The sequence below is a fragment of the Herpailurus yagouaroundi genome, unplaced genomic scaffold (assembly GCF_014898765.1).
Source record: "Herpailurus yagouaroundi ecotype Mexico unplaced genomic scaffold, PumYag 205, whole genome shotgun sequence".
Taxonomy (NCBI): Eukaryota; Metazoa; Chordata; class Mammalia; order Carnivora; family Felidae; genus Herpailurus; species Herpailurus yagouaroundi.
In genome coordinates, this window is record NW_024412436.1 from 14,241,803 (window position 1) to 14,263,501 (window position 21,699).

The 21,699-nt window shown below is 41.4% G+C and overlaps 1 protein-coding gene across 1 annotated transcript in view; it reads right to left on the minus strand.

Annotated features, from left to right (window-relative positions):
* Positions 1-21,699, minus strand: part of DNAH14 (dynein axonemal heavy chain 14) — a 328,569-nt gene that overhangs the window by 164,252 nt on the left and 142,618 nt on the right. The window contains exons 34-37 of the mRNA XM_040451938.1: positions 20,958-21,034; positions 17,731-17,902; positions 7,054-7,143; positions 4,885-5,019 (exon numbers count right to left, since the gene is read on the minus strand). Of these exons, the coding sequence (XP_040307872.1) occupies positions 4,885-5,019; positions 7,054-7,143; positions 17,731-17,902; positions 20,958-21,034 (474 nt within the window). The remainder of the gene's footprint in view (positions 1-4,884; positions 5,020-7,053; positions 7,144-17,730; positions 17,903-20,957; positions 21,035-21,699) is intronic.

A 21,699-nucleotide genomic window follows, 5' to 3' on the forward strand; every position in this document is an offset into this window, starting at 1 on the left:
TTATTTTATTTTATTTTATTTTATTTTATTTTATTTTATTTTATTTTTTTTAATTTTTTTTCAACGTTTATTTTATTTTGGGGACAGAGAGAGACAGAGCATGAATGGGGGAGGGGCAGAGAGAGAGGGAGACACAGAATCGGAAGCAGGCTCCAGGCTCTGAGCCATCAGCCCAGAGCCTGACGCGGGGCTCGAACTCACGGACCGCGAGATCGTGACCTGGCTGAAGTCGGACGCCCAACCGACCGCGCCACCCAGGTGCCCCTTTATAAATTATTTTAAAGAGAAAGAGAGACCAGGAGCAGGGGAGAGGGGCAGAGAGAGAGAATCTTAAGCAGGCTCCTCACTCAGCACAGAGCCCAATGCAGGGCTCTATCCCACAACCCTGAAATCAGGACCTGAGCTGAGATCAAGGGTCAGATGCTCAGCTGAGCTATCCAGGTATCCCTATGGCCAACTGATTTCTGACAAGAATGCCAACACCATTCTATATGGAAAAGAATAATAATTTCATTAACGAACGGAAACTGGATATCCACATGCAAAAGAATGAAGTTGGACCCCTACTTCACTCCATATACAAAAAATTAACTCCAAATAGATGGGTTCCTTCAGTTTAAGAACTAAAAGTACACGATTAATACAAGAAAACACAGGGGTAAATCTTCACGGCTTTGAATTTGTAAACGGATTCTTGGATTGGATGGCAAAAGCACAAGCAATAAAAGAAAAAATAAATTGGACCCGATAAAAATCAACGGCCTTAGTGCGTCAGAGGACATTATCGAGAAAGCAAAAACGCAACTCACAGAACAGGAAAAAATATTTGCAAATCGTGTATTTGATAAGGGCTTCATGAGCACAATATATAAAGAATTCTTCCAACTCAACAACAAAAAGGACAATCCAATTATAAAATGGACAAAAGATGTGAATAGATGTTTCTCCAAAGAAGATCCACAAATGGCCTGTAAGCACGTAAAAGGGTGTTCGACATCTATCAGTAATTAAGAAAATGCAGATAAAACTGCTACAAGATACCACTTCACATCCACTAAAATGGAAAAAAACAAAGACAAGTGTAGGTGAGGATCTGGAGAAAGCGGGAAGCTTCGTTACAGTGCTGGTGGTAATTTAAAATGGTTCGGCTGCTGTGGAGAAGAGTGTGGTGCTTCCCCAGAAATGTAAACAGAACTGGCGTATGACCCAGCAAGTCCACTCCTAGGCACAGATGTCCACGTAAAATGAAAACATATACCCACATAAAAGCTTGCACACAAATGTTTGTAGTGACATTATTCATAACAGCTAAAAGGTGGAAACAACTCAAATATGCATCAACGGAGGAACAGATACGTTGTGATGAATGGATCGACAAAGATTCCACAAAATGGACCATTATTCGGCCATGAAATGGAATTAAGCAGCGACACATGCTGTACCTTGAATGAACCTGAAAAACATATGCTAACTGAAAGCAGCCAGAGACAAGAGGTCACATGCTGTGATTCCTTTTACACAAAACAGTCTGAACAAACAAATCCATGGAGACAGGAAGCCGCCCAGCGGTTTCCAGAGACTAGAGAGAGTAGGTAATGGGGAGAGATTTCTTAATGGGTACGGGGTATTCTCCTGCAGTGATGAGAGAGTTTTGAAAGCAGAGAGAGGTGGTGACTGCACAGCACTGTGAGTGCACGAAATGTCACTGAACTGCACACCTTGAAGTGGCTAGTCACATGATATGTGAGTTTCACCTTCAATCTCACCTCACAGTAGGTAGCGAAATTGTACCTTGCTGCAAACCAATCCCATTCCTAGAGAGACATTTTCAAGGGATACACCTACACAAGGACCCACAGTAAACACATTACAGGGTCCCTATGATGAAGAGGGAAGAGAGGTTAGGAAATAAAGGAAACGAAACTGCACTAAGAGAAACTAAAGAGAAGGCCTTGAAGAGACTAATGAGGAAAAAGCCACGACCTAAGGAGGAAAATAAAAAAAATTTCCATTACCTAAGGCCCTGTCACCAACCTAAATATTTTATGGTCATTACATTTTTAAAAACACCAGATTTAAAAATGTTACGCATGAGAGAATTATAAATAAATGATAGTATAGTCATGTGTACAGAATACAGTCACTGAAATCACACTGTAAGAAAATTTTAATGACATGGGGTTAATTCGCAGTGTACGGTATTAGGTGCAAATGCCAACATTAATAAAATTGAGGTAATTTATACGCAGTACTATCTCAATTATTTTAAAATATATTTTGTGTAGGAAAAATAATCAAAGGGAATACAGCAATGTTTGTAGTCATTCTCTGTAGGTGGTTATTAATTCTTTATGTTTTTGCATTTTCCCCAAGTTTCTCACAATTGTACATACTTCTTATGTAATTTAAAAAATGTTTTTAATAGGGGCGCCTGGGTGGCGCAGTCGGTTAAGCGTCCGACTTCAGCCAGGTCACGATCTCGCGGTCCGTGGGTTCGAGCCCCGCGTCGGGCTCTGGGCTGATGGCTCAGAGCCTGGAGCCTGTTTCCGATTCTGTGTCTCCCTCTCTCTCTGCCCCTCCCCCGTTCATGCTGTGTCTCTCTCTGTCCCAAAAATAAATAAATGTTGAAAAAAAAAATTAAAAAAAAATGTTTTTAATAAAACAAATTCCTGCCCACAGGGCTATTGTGAGGACGAATGAGACAATTCAACTAAAAGTGCTGTAGCCAGTAGCTGACTCATGTTTAGTATTTCCTAAATATTATTACTACTGTCATAGCTCACCTCTTATTAATGACAATAATTGGTTAAGAACTAATTCAGACTTGTTGACAGGGAGGTAAAAAAAGAGAATAGAACAAAGGCTATGAACCGCCACAGGCACAATTTTGAAGCAGGGAATTGCACACTAACTGAAAAAAAAAAATCCACAAAACTGAGAACTTGACTTTCTAAAACTTTTGGAATATACTGCCAACGGGTCTTTAAATAAGAGAACTGAAGTACACGTTATTTATTGGAATCTAACTTTATATTAAGTAAAATATCACTCAGCCATCAAAAAGAACGAAGCCTTGCCATTTGCAATGACGTGGATGGAGCCAGAATGTATTCTGCTAAGCGAAATGAGTCAATCAGAGAAAGACAAATACCATGGGATTTCACTCATATGTGGAATTTAAGAAACAAAACAGATGAACATATGGGAAGGGGGGGGGAAGAGAAGAGAGGGAAACAAACGACAAGAGACTCTTAATGAAAGAAAACGAACTGACAGTTGATGGAGGGAGGTGGGTGGGGGTGGGCTAGATGGGAGATGGGTATTTCTTTTTAAATTTTTTTTTTTAACGTTTATTCATTTTTTGAGAGACAGAGAGAGACAGAGTGTGAGTGGGGAAGGGGCAGAGAGAGAGACAGAGAATCCGAAGCAGGCTGCAGGCTCCAGGCTCCGACAGCACAGAGCCCGACTTGGGGCTCAAACCCACAAACCGTGGGATCTTCACCTGAGCCAAAGTCAGATGCCCAACTGACTGAGCCACCCAGGCGCCCTGATGGGGGATGGGTATTAAGGAGGACACGTGTTGTGATGAGCACTGGGGTATTGTATGTAAGTGATGAATCACTGAATTCTACTCCTGAAACCAATGTTGCACTGTACGTTAACTACAATTTAAGTTAAAAAAAAATACATATATCATGAAAAAGTGGGAGTTATTCTAGGAATTCAAGGACAATTTAACATTAGCAAATCTATCAACATAACTTATTACATTAACCAATTAAAACATAACAAAATAGATTCTAAAAAATCCTACAATAGATTCTAAAAAATTACTTCATAAACCCCCAAAAGTCAAAAACCAAAGTATAATGAGAATGGAAGAAGATTTCCAAAGTATGAAAGAGTATCCATCATCCACCAAGAGCAAATACCATATTAAATGTAGAAATATTAACTGCATTTCAGATAAAGTAAGGAATAAGATACTATTATGGTTAACGTTGTTTTGGAGGGTTAATCAATGCAATAAGAGTATAAACTATATAAATAATACAAAAGAGACAAAATTATATTCACTGAAGATGATTCAATTGATCATCTATAAAAACAATTACAACTTACCATTACCAGTCCATGAAGGTGACTAAATACAAAATAAATATACAATTCGCTACATTTATTTTACACTAGTAATTACTAGTTTGAGATTCAAATGAAAAAAATAAGTCCCATTTACTACAATGATTCCTAATTACAAGATTCCCAGCAATAAATTTATTTTATTTTATTTTATTTATTTATTTATTTATTTATTTATTTATTTATTTTTTTAATGTTTATTTATTTTTGAGACAGAGAGACCGAGCATGAATGGGGGAGGGTCAGAGAGAGAGAGAGAGACACAGAATCCGAAACAGGCTCCAGGCTCTGAGCTGTCAGCACAGAGCCCGACGCGGGGCTTGAACTCACAAACCGCAAGATCATGACCTGAGCCGAAGTCGGATGCTCAACCGACTGAGCCACCCAGGCGCCCCGCAATAAATTTATTAAAAAAAAAAAAATTTTTTTTTTCAACGTTTATTTATTTTTGGGACAGAGAGAGACAGCGCATGAACGGGGGAGGGGCAGAGAGAGAGGGAGACACAGAACCGGAAACAGGCTCCAGGCTCTGAGCCATCAGCCCAGAGCCCGACGCGGGGCTCGAACTCCCGGACCGTGAGATCGTGACCTGGCTGAAGTCGGACGCTTAACCGACTGCGCCACCCAGGCGCCCCCCCAGCAATAAATTTAATAAGAATATACTTATATAAATAGGATATAAAATGTTCCTGAAGTATAAAGATCTGAAGAAATAGAGAAACATTTGGTTAGTACACAATTTACCTGTGAAATGGATTCGCTTTCTTTAGTTGATAGGAAGTCTTCAATTGGTAATAGTGTTAATGCTCTTTCTAAAATTCTTCTGACTGTTGATTTTCCTCCACCCGTTGGGCCTACTAACATCACACCAACACAAGTCTAAAACAAAATTGCAAATTTATGATTTAATTTTGGTTTACTGATGGTTCAGCTAAATTAAAATCTGAAGGTTCTTAATTACAAATACATCTTGATATCCACAAACCCTTCCTTCAAATTATTGTTCAATCTCTTGTAATCTGTGTTCTGTTTTCATTGACTAGGTTAATGTCAAAATGTACAGAGATCTCCTAATTTTCAAATTCAAAGCATAACTGTCAATTCTTATTTTTGACACTTTGTCTCACTTTCCTATTCTCCTTTATTTCTGTACCTTTCTCGAAGATTGGTTTCTGTAATATGTTTTCTCTCAGCTTTCCTCTTCTGAATTTTTTTCTCTTTTGAGTTTTGAATGCCATTTCCGTGTTAGTCTTCCCTAATTCATCCTTCTCCCTCTCCCTCTCCCTCTCCCTCTCTCTCTCTCTCTCTCTCTCTCCCCTACATTGGCCCTATCCTGTCTCATCAACTTGAATATCTCTAACTACAACCTGAGTTCTAATGACTTCCTAGTGTACGCATTTCTTCCAGTCTCTGGTTCTGTGTGCCTGAGTGAAATTTTGGTAGTTTACTGTATATTTCCATCTGGATATCTCACAAGATTTTCAGAGTCAACATAATCTACTCTACACCTTCTTTTCACACTTGTCACTTCTCTTATTTCCTGATCTAGTAAATAAAATCACTAGCTGTACATTGTCCAAAGTCCCTCAGCTCTTATAAAATCTGCTTGATTCCATCTTCTCCAACCCAATCACAATCGCTGTTATAGAGTGAAAGTCTGTGAATGTCTGTGTCTCCCTAAAATTCAAATGTTGAAGCCCACACCCAATGTGATAATGTTGGAAGTGGGGCCTCTGGTAGGTAATTAGGTTTAGATGACGTCATGAGGGTGGGTCTGTGATGGGATTAGTGTCCTTAGAAAGAGAAGCAGAGAGACCAGTTCCGTATCTCTCCACTATGTGAGGACGCAGTGAGAAGGTGGCCACCTGCAAGCCAGAAGAGGGCTCTCACCAGAAACCAAACCTGCTAACACTTCTATCTTAAACTTTCCAGCCCCTAGAACTGTGAGAAATAAATGTGGCTTAAACCGCCCGGTCTATGGTATTTTGTCATATCCTCCCAGATGGACTAAGCCAAGGGGGAAAGGGTCAGATGGTGAAGCTCGCCCTCTTCTAGACTACTGTAATAGTAGTAAAGGAAGGATTATTTTTAATAATGCATCACACACATACATTAAAATTCAAATATGGATGAAGCTAAAACATTTTTTCCCTTCCATTCCAATCTCTTTGTCCTCATGGAGGAAAATAAATACCAGACCACTTAAAAATGGAAAGTGCAAATATCAGAAACTTTTAGAAAAAATTATAGAAAATATCTTTATGAAATAGGATAGAAAAGATTTCTAAAAATTCAGAAAAACACAAACCATAACAACAAATCAATAGACTTTACTGCATTAACAACAACGTCTCCTGGACAACTGAACTCTAGGAACACTTCTGAAAACCCAAGACTTTGAGAATTTATTTGCAACACATATAAACAATTAAGAAATAGGATATAAAATGCATAATGAAAAGCCTACACGTTTGGTAAGAAAAAGACAAAAAACTCAACCGAGAAATGAGTACATTACATAACCTGGCAAGTCACAGGACACTCAAATGGCAAGTAAATATAGACAAAGGCATACAGTTTTACGAGTCATCGATGAAATGCATCACCGTTTCCAAATGGTTCATTCACAGGGATAGGAAATTCAAAGAAGGTGTAGTTATGGAAGGCCACATTTATACCACATTTGTGGGGTTTTTTACAATTATGTATTAAGGGGATGAAGGTGAAGAAAATGAATCTGTTCAAAGTTAAAGTGAGGGCTGAATAGCCACACGTGGGTAAATAAATGAGTAAGCCACTTTACTCTGAAGAACATTAGACTAGTTCTCTTTTATCGTTATCCTGGTTTTCTCCTTGATCAGACCTATTATAATTCAGGAGCAAAGAAGTGCCAACATGCCATTCTACACTTACCTGAAGTTGATTATAAAACTGTATGGTTTTCTTGTTCTGAGCTGGCCACTGATGGAAACCCAACTGTTGTGTTGCAATAGATACTACTTTCTAAAAGGAAATAAATACGTTTAAAATGCATTGCAAATTGAACCCTTAATACATAATCCTATAAAATCTCTCTTAACCAGGTACTGAATACTGCACTTTAAGATAGTAGTTCTTAATTTCTTAGTTCCTCAACCTGATTATTACTTTCCCCCCAAACTACGATACACACAAAATTTTATGTTGACAGATCCCTGGTAGCAGATTCATAGACCTTCCCTCAATTTAGGAATTTATTCTTTTTTTTTTTTTTTTAATTTTTTTTTTCAACATTTATTTATTTTTGGGACAGAGAGAGACAGAGCATGAACGGGGGAGGGGCAGAGAGAGAGGGAGACACAGAATCGGCTCTGAGCCATCAGCCCAGAGCCCGACGCGGGGCTCGAACTCACAGAGCGCGAGATCGTGACCTGGCTGAAGTCGGACGCTTAACCGACTGCGCCACCCAGGCGCCCCAGGAATTTATTCTTTAGGATGTATTTAATAACTATCTGTTACCATAGTACGATTGTCTAATTATCCTACACTAAAAGAAAATTTAAGAGTCTCTATCTTTGTGTAATTCCAATCACCATTAAGGTAGATTTTCAGCTCTGTAACAAGTATTTTAATGTTTCCGTGTTCAGAATATTCTAGGATAGTAAGTACAATTTGTTAAGATTGAAGACTTGATGTGGTTATATATTAAAACATCCAGAAGTGGCTGCAGCTTGGAAAGATGCTTAATAACACAGGAATTATGAGGGCAGCCAGGTTTCCTTCCACAGTGGGGTCAATACTATTGGTAATTGTCGACAGAAAAAAGCGGGATTTATCCTTTTTCTCACCGACCTCTCCCAGTCCATTTCCCATTCCTTGCATTCCCACAGTGGGACAAGGGAGCAGCTGAAGGAGACCCAGAACACTCAGCAGGGGCTGTACAGTTAGAGAAAAAGTAGTTCCTGTGGCAAGGCCCCTGGGGGTAGGAAATCAGCTGAGAGCAATCTCATTTAAGTGGAGTTGATGAGACACCCACTTAAGGCGTGTACTTGGAGCGGTTTTAGATGCAGGGGCTAGGAGTCCTCTGCCACGGATAATACAAACCTAGACATCTCCCTGGATGTAAGCAAACAGGCCCGCAGGAGTGGACTAGGGATAGCATGGCTAGCACAGAAGATCAGCAGAAATGGGACAGTCAAAGAAGAGATATTTAGACAGGTAATCCTAGTTGGCTGAAGGTTTTCACAGAAGGTTTTAACATAAAATCATAACCGTACTGTCAAGTATTTATGGCTGTAAACGATGTTCCGTAGAGTCAACCGGATGACAAACTATATATAGTTTATTGCAGGATATGGTTTCAGTAATTCTCTGTTAATCCCTTGGTTGCTCTGAGTTAATGACCCTCCCCCACCCACACTGTTAGATACTGTCAGCGACAGAACCGTGAACAAGTTGGATATATTCCAATCGCCCATCGCATGCAATTCGGATTCTTGTATCTCAAATGAACAAGAAGTATAAACAGCATGCCTACAGAATATTTATTTAGTAACATATACTCCTGTGTGGATATGCTATATGACCGATCATTGTGTAAACCATCAAAAATACACCATTAAATAAAAGACTGGATTATTCGAAATTTAATATTAAAATGATAACTTTAAATCGTGATCTTTGTGCTATTTCTTGAGCCATATATTGCTATTTGGTAACATTTTATTTAACAGTTTGTTTATTTATTTATTTATTTGTTTATTTATTTATTTATTTAACAGTTGAGAGCCTGCATATTTAGCAATATAAAAATTGTATGAAGGGGAAAGTAGCAGAATACACGGATAGGTTTTACAGAAAACTTTTCTATAAGCCCAGGCTGCAAAAAACTGTAAAACTGATGAAAACGTGAATATATAATGAAGTTAAAAAGTCACATCATCGATGTGCATGTAGAAATGCTACTATGATGGCCACGCTATTTGTTTTAGCTGTGACTTGAGAAATGTTAAGGGTAACACATAACTGGACGAAGGAGAGGAAGGAATCTGTGGGTCCTGTCGGGTTGGGACGAAAAATGCTTCGATAAGACCGAGAAAGCAAAGACTTGTCAACTAACGTCTTCCTTCCTTTGTTCCAGCAAAGTGAAAATTCTCAAAATGTAAATGTAGATATTCAAAATACAGGCAATAGCTTAGGTGCAAATATCCACTGTGCTTCCCCTGGAAACCACGCAGAGCACCACAGAGAGATATACATAGAATTGATATCAAACTGCATTTTTATTAAAATAAGAACACAAAAAAATACGTGCAAGATCTAAAACTCCTGTAAGTGCTGTGAGAATAGGTAAGCTTATTCAGCTTACTTAGCTTAGCGTCTGAACCTACAATTTGGTGGTCTGGAAAAGTCCAACTCGTTTAATCATGCGGAAGAGAGAATCTGACAGGGTAAGTCTCCTTGCTATCAACTTAGAGAACTAAAAATAATGATTACATATTAAAAGGGTTAACAGAATATGAAACTTCCTAACTAGAGAATTTAAAGTGAGGTTTAGAATATCAAAGACAAAATGAAAGTTTTAAAAACTCCCAGAGAGACTTCCAGGGAAGTTGGCAGAGCAGGAGGACCCTGGGCTCACCTCATCCCTCGGATACAATGGCTACAAGGAGACAGCACTAACATCCGTGTAAATGACCCAGAAAATGACCTGCCGGCAGGACAGACTCCCCACAGCTAAACGGAGACCAGAGGCCACATTGAAGAGCGCAGGAAGGGCAGAGATGGAGTTGGGAACCAAACTGACCTGTGACACTGTCCATGGGAGGGAGGGACCTGTGGGCATGGAGGGAGAAGAGGAGCAGACCCCACCCCGGGCACCCCAGACATAGGGGTGCTGCACGGGGAAGACAAATCCCCGTAACATTTGGCTTTGAAAACCAGAGGGGCCTAACTTCAAGAGTTCTTACTATCAGTGGGGCTTAACACCTGGAACTTTAAATGTCAGCAGCTCGGAGAGGAAGTTGACTCCTTGCCCTTAAAGACACAGCACAACAAACGGCCCCTCTGAGACACAGCAAAAAAAAAAAGCAGCAGTTTGAAAAACACGTGGGGTACACGGGAAGAGGCTTACTTGCTCGTCTCGCAACGCGTGCTAGAGGAGCGGGGATCTTCGGAGACTTGTCCGACAACAAAGGAGCTGGTGGGCACCATTTCCCTCCCTCGTCCCCTGGCCTAGGTACACAGACACCTGCAGGAACCGGTGCAGGGGGACACTCTCCAGCCGGCCTGCTAACAGTGTGCTCCACCCCGTGTTCTCCTGCAGACACGCCACCTCCGGCCAGGCCTCGGCTCCGGGTCCCACACGCACCCACGCAAACCTTGCTAACGCCTCCCACCCCGCCCCTGCACCTTCTCCTGCAGACCTGCCCCCTCCAACACACCCTCGGCAGAAGCCTATCCAATGTGGGACCACAAGCATGGCAGGGTACAAACAGTTCCAACAGCGACCAGCACCACTCTGAAGTGACTCCTGCCCCAGGGAAAGGGTAGGATAACCACACGTATGAGTTTGACTCTGGCCCCACCCAACACAGGGAATATGTCCTGTAGTCTGACGCCACCAAAGCTCTGGCAAATGCCAGGCCTGGCCCGACTTGAGCCCAGGGGGCCCCAGACTGGCCCACTAACAACACAAGGACCTTGCCCACAAGAGGCAAAGGGAGACACGGCAGACGACTGGACTGAAGGCAAAGGCGGCTGAGCCACAACGGTAGGACACACGCATCACACAAAGGAGACGCCCCTGAAGTGCCAAGTTCTAGCGAACAGAACAGAGGGCACCATAGGTCTTCTTTGTAAGACCACTGCTTTCAAGAGCAAGAGACGTAGATGACTTTCCCAACAACGTAAAAATGGACACAGAGAGACAAAATGAGACAGGGGCATATGTTCTAACTGAAGGGACAGGAAAAAAATTCACATCAAGAGATCTAAACAAAACAAAGGTAAGTCATATGCCTGATGGAGGATCTAAAGTAACAGTCATTAGATACTCACTGGACTTGAGAAGAGGGTGGAGGACCTCAGTGAGACCATCACAGAGAGAAAACAAAAAAAGAACCCATCAGAGATGAAGAACTCAATAACTGACATTTAAAATACACAAGAGGGAATCAACAGCAGACTAGAGGAAGCAGAAGAATGGATCAGCAACTTGGAGGACAGAGTAATGGAAAGCAATCGAGCTGAACGGAGAGCAAAAAGGGAATAATAAAGACTGAGAACAGGTTAAGAGAATTCAGCAACACCTTCAAGTGTAATAACATTCGCATTATAGGGATCCGAAAAGGAGAAGAGAGAAAAAAGGGGGCAGAACATTTATTTGAAGAAATAATGCCAAAAACTTCCCAAATCTGGGGAAAGAAACAGAAATCCAGATCTAGGAGGCACAGAGAACCCCCCAAAAAATCAACCCAAGGAGGTCCACAAAAAGACACATAGCAATTAAAATGGCAAAAAGTGGTGATAAAGAGAGAATTTTAAAAGCAGCAAGAGAAAAGAAAACAGTTACATACAAGAGAAACCCCATATGGTATCAGCTGATTGTTCAGCAGAAACTTGGCAGGTCAGAGGGAGCAGAATGGTATATTCAAGGTGCTTAAAGGAAAACACCTACAGCCAAGAACACTCTATTCAGCAAGGCTGTCCTTCAGAACAGAAGGAGAGACAGAGTTTCCCAGACAAATTTCAAGGAATTCATGACCACCAAACAGCCCTATAAGAAATGATACAGGAGATTCTTTGAGTGAAAAGGAAAGATCATAAGCAGAAGAATAGCAGGAAGCATAAAAGAGGTAAAACTACATGTATCCGTAAAAACCAGCCAAGGGATTCACAAAATAAAGGGATATACAGTATGACACCGTATACCTAAAATGTGGGGGCGAGAGGGGGATTTAAGAATGCACTCAAGGGGCACGTGGGTGGCTCAGTCAATTGAGCGTCTGACTTTGGCTCAGGTCACGATCTCGCGGCTCGTGAGTTCGAGCCCCGCGTTGGGCTCTGTGCTGACAGCTTAGAGCCTGGAGCTTGCTTTGGATTCTGGGTCTCCCTCTCTCTCTCGGCCCCTTCCTCGCTCATGCTGTCTCTCTCTGTCTCTCAAAAATAAATAAACATTAAAAAAATTTTTAAAAAGAATGCATTCAATATATGGAATTATTGAGTTCCTATACTTACCCCTAAAATCAATACAACACTGTATGTTAACTACATCAGAATTAAAATTTTAAAAATAAAGAAATTAAACAAAAAACAAAAAAACCCTACAAGAAACAATAAGTGTGGACGAGGATGTGGAGAAAAAGGAATCTTTGTGCACCGTTGGTGGGAATGCAAATTGGTGCAGCCTCTGTGGGAAACGGTATGGAGGTTCCTCAAAATAAATAAGTAAATAAATAAAATTATCATATGATCCAATAATTCCACAGTATTTACCTAAACAATATGAAAACAGTAATTTGAAAAGATGTATGTACCCCCATGTTTACTGCAGCATTATTTACAATAGCCAAGATATGGAAGCAGCCCAAGTGTCACTGGTAAATAAACGGATAAAGAGGATGTGGTATAATACACAATGGAATATTATTCAGCCATAAAAAGAATGAAACCTTGCCATTTGCAACAATAGGGATGGGACTAGAGGGTATTATGCTAAGCAAAATAAGTCAGTCAAGGAAAGACAAATACCATATGATTTCACTCATCTGTGGAATTTAAGACGAAGACATCAATATATATACCACTTATATCTTCAAACTACGTAAGGGCAGCAATTGATGGAAAGGCCGGGAAAAAAATATGTATCAACAATTGTAGTTAAGATCTTAATAGACCCCTTCCAGAAACTGATGGATCGATAAAAATGAAACAGATATCAAAGGGACAGAATAGTGTACATATATAACATTACATCCAATGGGCACAGAATACATATTGTTTTAAGCACACATGAATCACTTATAAAACAATACCATTAGGGGAGGTCGAAAAGCTCAAAGAAGGTTATCTCAAAGGGATAAATCCATACGGGACAGCATATTGTCCCCAGTCAAAACTAACCATGAATGGAGATTAATAATAAAAGGGGTAGTTTAGATTCTCCGAATTTGGAAAAACAAACAAACAAACAAACAAACAAACAAACTCCTGGGCAACAAAAAGTCATAAAGGCAATTAAGAAACCTTTCTAGAGAAATGCTAATTAAAACACTACATGTGAAAACTTGTGGGAGACAGCCAAAAGAGTATATAGAGGAAAACTCAGATCTTTAAATACTTGAGGAGGAAACACAGGTAAATAAACTAAGCATTAAACTCAAGAAACTAGGAAAAAGGAGAACAAGTCCAATGAAATAAAGGAATATGTAAACAGTGAAGGAAAGAAATCAACCAAATAAAAAAAAAAAAAAAAAAAAAAAAAGGGAAAATAATCAAAACCAAAAGTGAGCTCTTTGGAAAACTAACTATTGGCAGACCTCAAGAAAGAATGATCAGTAATGAGAAAAAGAAATAACTGTAGCAGAGACTGAAAACTGATGAGAGTGGGAGAAATAAGTTAATACATTTAGAAACACAGAAATGTTATATACAAAATAGGGAATGTGATCGCTAAGCAACAAAAAGTTAAAATAGTAGTCAAAGCTTCTCCTTCCCACCCCTACCAAACCCAGATCCAAATACTTCCATAGTGAGTTTGACCACAAATCTATGCAATAGTTCATCTCAATCTCATGCAAGTTTTTTTCAGAAAACAAAAGAACATCTGTCGTTCAGCCTGTTTTGAGGAGCTAGTAATAATCTTGGTTCTAAAAACAGATTAAGGATAGTTCACGTGTAAGTGTACATGTGAAAATCCTAAATAAGACATTAACTAACTTCCTCTTGGTGTGTTAAAAATCACATGGCGATAAAGCATGGAGTATCCCAGGAATGTGGGAGTGATTTCACACCGGAAAAGTATCATAAGAAGAACAGGAGACCCAAGGACTGGAGGGAGGAGGTCCCACTGTCTGTATGATGGGAACCCCCAAGAGGACACACAAAATCAGAGCTAATTTTGGACGAATAAGAGAATTCAGCAACGTTGCCGTATTCGAGAGGAGCTTCGAATCAAAGGCATTTCGATACACCTGTAATAAACCTCTAGGAGTATCATAAAAATATGACACCACTTTCACCAAAAACTCTACGACATCGGGAAGCAGCTGAGTGTCACTAGGCCGTGCCTCAGTGACACAGCTGAGAAGAGTGGGAGGGATGAGGCCAGGGGCCTGGGGGAGCACAGGAAGTTCACGGGTGCCTTTCCCGCAGAGTCATAGACATCACTTCTAATTTACAAAGATTCAAAAAAAAAAAAAAAAAAGGCAGGTAATACTGTTGTGTAAATTTGGGCAAAGAGACAACAAAAGGGGGAGAAGAGACACAGACTAATTTTCCTCATTGTTCACATCAGGGAACTAACAGACGATACCCAAGTAAGTAGGAAATTATGGGTATTACTATAAAAATGTACAAAGCTACCCTTAGAGTAAAATATTAACCTGCAGGAACATCAGCAGAATAAAACAAAAGTTAAAAAACCACTTCACTCGGTGCAAATTATAGTTTGAAAGAAAAATAGTCCAAAAGTATACCAGGCAAACAAAAAATGGAGTAACAGTCTTACCAAAGTGGAATTCAAGCCAAAAAGCAGTAGCCAAGAAATGCAAAAGCACTGTATATTATTAAAGGGCACAACTCATACAATGACTCGGTATTGATGTTTGTATATCAAACAACATACTAACAACTAGGAGAAGGCAGAGATCCTAGGAGTAAACATTCATGTGCTAGTAGGAGACATCCCCTCACTTCTCTGGGCCCAAGGAAAACAAGTACACAGGTACACGTCTGGCTATAAGGACACACAGCATAATCAAGAAGACAGAGAAAATGGGGTTGAGGGTTCAGAGAAGGTATTTTTGTTCTGCCCGACAGCCTGCGGGGACAGGAAGCCACCACACCAGCGCCCCCAGGGACAGGAGCCCACGGAGTCGGAGTCGGGAGCAGGTGCGAGCTCCTGGTAGGTCTTTCCCACCACCCAGGGCCTTCTCCCCATGCACAGCTTAGGTAGGACCCACGTGGAACTTTCCAAGACCCTGCTGTGCGTGGTGTGCACTGACCAACCCCGGCTTAGACTGGAGCCCCCAAAGCACGCCACCCACGGACCCTGATGAAGGCATGTGCCGGGGGCCTGGCTGCTCTCTGCCTGCACCCTGCCCTGAGGGGCCCTGGAGGCCTGTACAGAGTACTTCCCGTAATAAGCATCTTGATTTCAGTGTCTCTCGTGGTCTCTTGCTGACCGTGGCTCACCCTCCCACATCCTGCGCTCCACAAACGCTAATTTAAGAGTCGTAACAAATGGAGATAAACTGAACTCTGTCTATATTTGCAGCCGATAAGAGAATATATCTTTTTTCCATGTGCATAGGGAATATTCATAAAAATTTCCTATATATTAGGCCATTAAAAAGTCTAAATTAAATTCTTAAGGAAAAATAACAAAGACAATATTCTCTGAACATAATTCAGTAAGTAGCTGGCAACAGAATCAGAAAATAAAAAGATTCTTTACCTGGAAATTAAAAGCATGAAAAAACTCTGTTTTAAAAGAACACTTAGGAGGGGGCACTGGGTGGCTCAGTCGGTTGAGCATCCGGCTTTGGCTCAGGTCATGATCTCACGGTTCGTGACCCATATTGGGCTCTGGGCTGACAGCTGGGAGCCTGGAGCCTGCTTCTGATTCTGTGTCTCTTTCTCTCTCTGCCCCTCCCCCTGCTCACATCTGTCTCTCTCTCTCTCTCTCTCTCTCTCTCAAAAATAAATAAACATTAAAAAAATTATATATAAAAAAAGGAATACTTAGGGAAAAAAAGGAAGAGTTAGCTATCGAATTTCTAGAGAAAAAATGCTTGGGAAAACCCTACCTACCTGAACGTAAGCATATGTAACTAAAGCAGTGCTTGGATGAAGTTATATAGTTTTATGAACTTACATTAGTAAAAAAATAAACTACATGGATTAGACATCTTCCTCAAACAGCTGGACAGAGAAAAACAACACAAAACCCAGAGGAATAATGGAAGATACTTAAAAAATATTAATATGGGTATTGAAAGACTGGAAATCAAAAAGAGGTATTAAATAAAAAGCTGGGGTTTTTTTTGAAGAAAGCAATTAGATAAACTTCTAGGCAATCTATGTAATGGAGAAAACCCAAGTTAAGAAAACAAGAAATGACCAGGCAAATGACGTCAGAAATTGGAAACTGAAAGGATATCAAGGTAAGGGGTTTGCTCAAATCCACATGGGGCGTTCTAACACTTGAATGAAATGAGAATGTTATCTAGTTTAATGAAACTGACCCAGGAGGGACATGAAATCTAACTAGACCAGAACCATGGAAGAACTATCCTGTCATAAAACTCCTGGTCCACATGGTTTTCAAGGAACATGCTCCCAAATACAGAACCTAATGAATGAGCTTTTTTGCGAAGTGCTTCATGTGGCCTACAAATAATACGTATTCTGCGCCTGTTGGGAATGAAGTTACACGTATAGCTTATGCCTGTATTTAAAGAACAGATCATTATGAAGGTGTTTCCACTATAAGCTACTGAAACCATGTATTTTTTTTTTAATATGAAATTTATTGTCAAATTGGTTTCCATACAACACCCAGTGCTCATCCCAACAGGTGCCCATGTATTTTAAAATAAACTTTACACAGTCTTTTTGAAAACTGGGCAGGGTCCCAGGGAAAGGAAGCTGTGGGTTTGATGGCCTGCCACCTGATAAAAGCCCGGGAAAAGCCAGAGAACTGGGAGAAATCCAGGACAGAAAGAACGGCAGAAGGACAAAGGACGGGAGATCCTGGAAAGGTGGCCCGGTTTGGCCAGACCGTGGAGGCATCGTAAGAATATATGTCAGGGTAACTGATTTTGGGTTTCGTCCAACAGTGGCTTTGTTGATGTGATCAAACGTACGTTTCTGGAAAGCACTGCTGGCGGCCACCGGTCCCAGATGAGGCCAGGGGGTAGCGGGAGGCTGGCTCCCAATACGAGAGCTCTTGAGGTCCCACCCACAAGAAGGCAATGACCGTAAGGCCGAGGTGTAGGAGGGAAAACAGAGGGCTCTACAATCATTAACACCTAATCTTTCACGATCACAAACTATTTGCATGTTAAAGTCTTTTTTCGTGATTCTGACCTAATTTGATTCTGAAAGCACCCCTTTACAGGAGGAAGAGAAAACATCATCACTCCCATTGGAAAGAGGGGAAAACCGGGAAACCAAATAGAGAGCACCTTCTTTGCTTGAAGCTTCTTCGTCGAGGCCGCGTCTCTCCCAAAGGGAAAATATAGGTGCAAGTATTTTAATCCCCCCAATTAGAACAGGAATAGACTATTTCAGGAAGAACTATAGTATTTTTAACTTGCATTACGCTTTTTATCCTAATTAATATTCCACATCTAAACCACTTGTGACTATTTCCAAAAGTCTTATTACCTCCAAGGCAACTTGATTTTCTGTCGAAACTGCTGCTCCAGGAAAAATGTCTGCCACGATCTTTTCAAAAAGTGGGACATCTTCAGGCAGAAATTTTGGTAAACTAGCTTCTCTTACAGCCTCGGTAAGGATCAGACTTTCATCCGTTTCAGAAAGCTCGCTATTGGTGTTACTTTGTGGGGGGAAGAAAAGACATAGAAAGAACAAGTTAGCAAGTACGCTCTGCTGACATTAAAGGCCATCCTTAGTCTTTTTTAGAGGTGGCCACCCCACATCCTTTCCCCCTCTCCTTCACTGCAGAGCAGCCACGTGGTGTGGGTGAGGCTAATCTGGTCCCCAGATCCAGAGACGGACCGTGGCTGGTCTCAAACAATCAGGATAATGTCACTCCCCAGTCACTGATTCAGGGATGGGCATGGTATCAGTAAGGTGTTTCAGCTGCCAACAACAGAAATTCATGTGGGCTGATATGAAATGGAAAGTAACATGATGATTTATTAAAAATCTCTAGGTGGGCCAGAGAAGTCGGCTTGCAGGCTATATAGCTGGGAACAGTGGCCAAGACTATGCTACAGAACCGGTCCTGTGAACACCTGACAGCTAACGTAACAGGTCCAGGGGCCTTGCGTGTGCATTTCTTTTCCCACTAGCTTCAGGTTCAGACTGGAGTTTAACTGTCTCCGATTTGCCCAGGCTGTATGTTTAAGCCATGATTATAAGGGAGTTTTGAAAGGCAAGAATGGGGGCTAACAAATGTTCCTTAAAGGAATGTGATCCCAGCTCCGGTCAGTGGCAGTCACGAGGACACAGTGATTCCAATGCCCTGTGTGTTCAGAGTGGTTCGGGACTCGGTTCAGTGGGGCGGATGGCTCCGGGGATCCTTCCAAACCACCAGAAAGGAAGCCGACCAAGCCAGGACGCGCAGGGCTGCAGTGCTGACAACATCACAGAGAAATAAAGCGGAAACCGGCATCCAAGTCATCAGACCCCGCCCTCCTCTGCATTTTCTGATTGAAACAGTAAATTCCTCCTACTGTTTAAGCCAGCTTCAGTTTTCTGTTATTTGCCACAAAGGGCTCCAGATGTAAAAGCTGTCACATAATATGTTGTCCCATAACAACATTTTACACATTTATCCCTTTACCACATATTCTTATATATTAAACAGGCAACTGAGAGAAATAACTGCATGTGGTGTGATACAATTGTAGAGAGGCAAAGGAAGAAGAGTTTTCTGTGCAAAAGTGTCCTTCTCCTCTCCTGTTGACGGCTGGTCCAGAAATTCTTCATCAGGATGGTGGTAATTTTTAAGTCTTCGATCCTTAGTAAAGATAGGTAATAGCTAACATTTATTAGGTACTTTTTACTGGGCACTTTTTTTTTTTTAAACTTTAGTTTTGAGAGACTGCAAGTGGGGCAGGGGCAGACAGAGAGGGAGACACAGAATCCGAAGCAGGCTCCAGGCTCCAAGCTGTCAGCACAGAGCCTGATACAGGGCTCTGTACCTCAAGATCATACTCACGGACCTCGAGACCATAAGCTGAGCCAAAGTCTGACACTTAACCGACTGAGCCACCCAGGCGCCCCTTCAAGATTTTTATGTTTCTTTTTCTGAGAACTGTCCTTGGCCCTACAATGTCTTCCCTGCATTTTCTAGGCAGTCCTCACGTGTCATGGGGATGACCCATCCCACCGTGACAGGAAATGCAAACACCTTTCTTCCAGTTTATCATCTGTCTTCTGACCTTACCGTGTTTTTCGACCATTATCAATCATTCTTTACCTTTATGGCTTCTGGATTTTGAGTCTTAGTTTTAAAGGTCTTCTCTAGTTGCAGGATATAAAGGGCATTTTGTTTCTTCAAATACTTGTATGTTTTTAGTGCTTTTTTGGTCCTTTTATCTGGGAAAATGACGTTGGCTGCGGCTCCAACTCAGTCTTATGCACGTGGCAGTCTAGTTCCCCATCAGCACTCACTGGAAGTCTGTTCTTGCCTCACAACTGATGACAGAATACATGCCCAGTCGTGAGGTCCCACCTCTGGGCTTGCTCTCCTGACCCGATGGCTCACCTCTCTGTCCGTAAGCCAGCACCACGGTGCTGGAACCAGTGAAACTCCATAATACGTCTCAATACTTACAGGGATATTTCTCCTTCACTGCCCTCACTTTTTTTTTTTTTTAATTTTCTTTTTTTTGAACGTTTATTTATTTTTGGGACAGAGAGAGACAGAGCATGAACGGGGGAGGGGCAGAGAGAGAGGGAGACACAGAATCGGAAACAGGCTCCAGGCTCCGAGCCATCAGCCCAGAGCCCGACGCGGGGCTCGAACTCACGGACCGCGAGATCGTGACCTGGCCGAAGTCGGACGCTTAACCGACTGCGCCACCCAGGCGCCCCCACTGCCCTCACTTTTAAACATTTTTCTAGCTAGTCTTTATTGTTTGTCTATGTGAACTTTAGAATCCGCCCACCTAAAAACAAATAAAACCTTTAGGTATATTCACTGGGCTGTGTTTCTATATATAAATGAACATTTAGAGTCTTTAAATCTTTATGATGCTAAGCCCTTTAAGATGTTATAATATTACGTACCTGGTATATTATTTCATTTATTCACATTTTCATTTGTGTCCTTTACGAATGTTTTCTTCGTGTGGGTTGTACACATTTTTCATATAGGCATATTCATATAGGTTTTTTACATTTCTCATTTTAAATGAGGCCTTTTATTCCAGTGTATCTTTTAGGTTTATTTATTTTGAGACAGAGAGCGTGTGTGAGCATGTGCACAAGTGGGGAGGGGCAGACAGAGAGGAGAACAGAAGATCCCAAGCAGGCTCTGAACCATTAGCACAGAGCCTGATGTGGGGCTTGAACCCACGAACCACAAGATCATAACCTGAGCTGAAGCCGGGCACTTAACTGACTGAGCCACCCAGGCGCCCCAGTGTATCTTTTATTACATAAAGCTAAGATATAGTTGTGTTTTTTTTTTTTTTAAAGAATAGGTCCTTTTGTGGAAAAATACCCAGGGATTTTGTGCATTTCCTTCTTCTTCTTTCACATTCTTAAACATTCTTCACCTCTACCATATTTTTATCTCTACTTAAACATCCTGAGAGCTCCCTGTTTTATCTTGACATCATGACTTAGATTTTTACAAATTATTTTCCCCATGTCATGTAACTCTCTTTGACCTAACACTCAATCAAAATTCAACTCACCGTTTAAACTCCCATTTCTTCTTTCCAGCCGCTATTAAAACTGTCTTTAGAGACCTCAAGCCAAAATCATAATGATCCTAGGAAGCATTAAAATATTTGAGTTATTAAAGTGTCTCAGGGAAAAACGGAACTTGGAAATAAATGGGTCTCCGACACAGTCAACTCCCTCTTCACGTACACCGTGGAGACAGACCACGATGTGACTCAAGAAAGCCTCCATTTTGCTTCCAATCCCCTCACCTCCCTCCCAAACTGGTGCCCCAAGCCTCCTTCTTTTTTTTTTTTTTTTAAAGTTTATTTATTTGAGAGAGAGAGGGAGAGCGCGCGCGCGAGTGTGCACGAGCAGGGGGAGGGGCAGAGAAAGAGGGAGACAGAGAGTCCCACTCAGGCTCGGTGCAGAGCCTGATGTCGGGCTCGACCTCACGAATTGTGAGATCGTGACCTGAGCTGAAATCGAGAGCTGGACGCTTCGACCGACTGAGCCCCCCAGGAGGACCCTCGAAGCCTCCTTCTAAAAAGAAAGTTAGCTGTCCCCGTCCCAACCATGTTGGGTTACAGACAAGTACTCTTCACGCTGGCGTATCCCAGGACAATCATTTTCAAAACATGGCGCTCAGACGAGCAGCATCAGGCACTCTTAGGAACTTGTCAGAAACACAAAGTCTCAAGCGCCACCCCAGACAAGCGGAAAGCTGGTGGGAGAAGTCCAGTGACTGGTGTTTTAACCAGTCCTCCCAAGTGT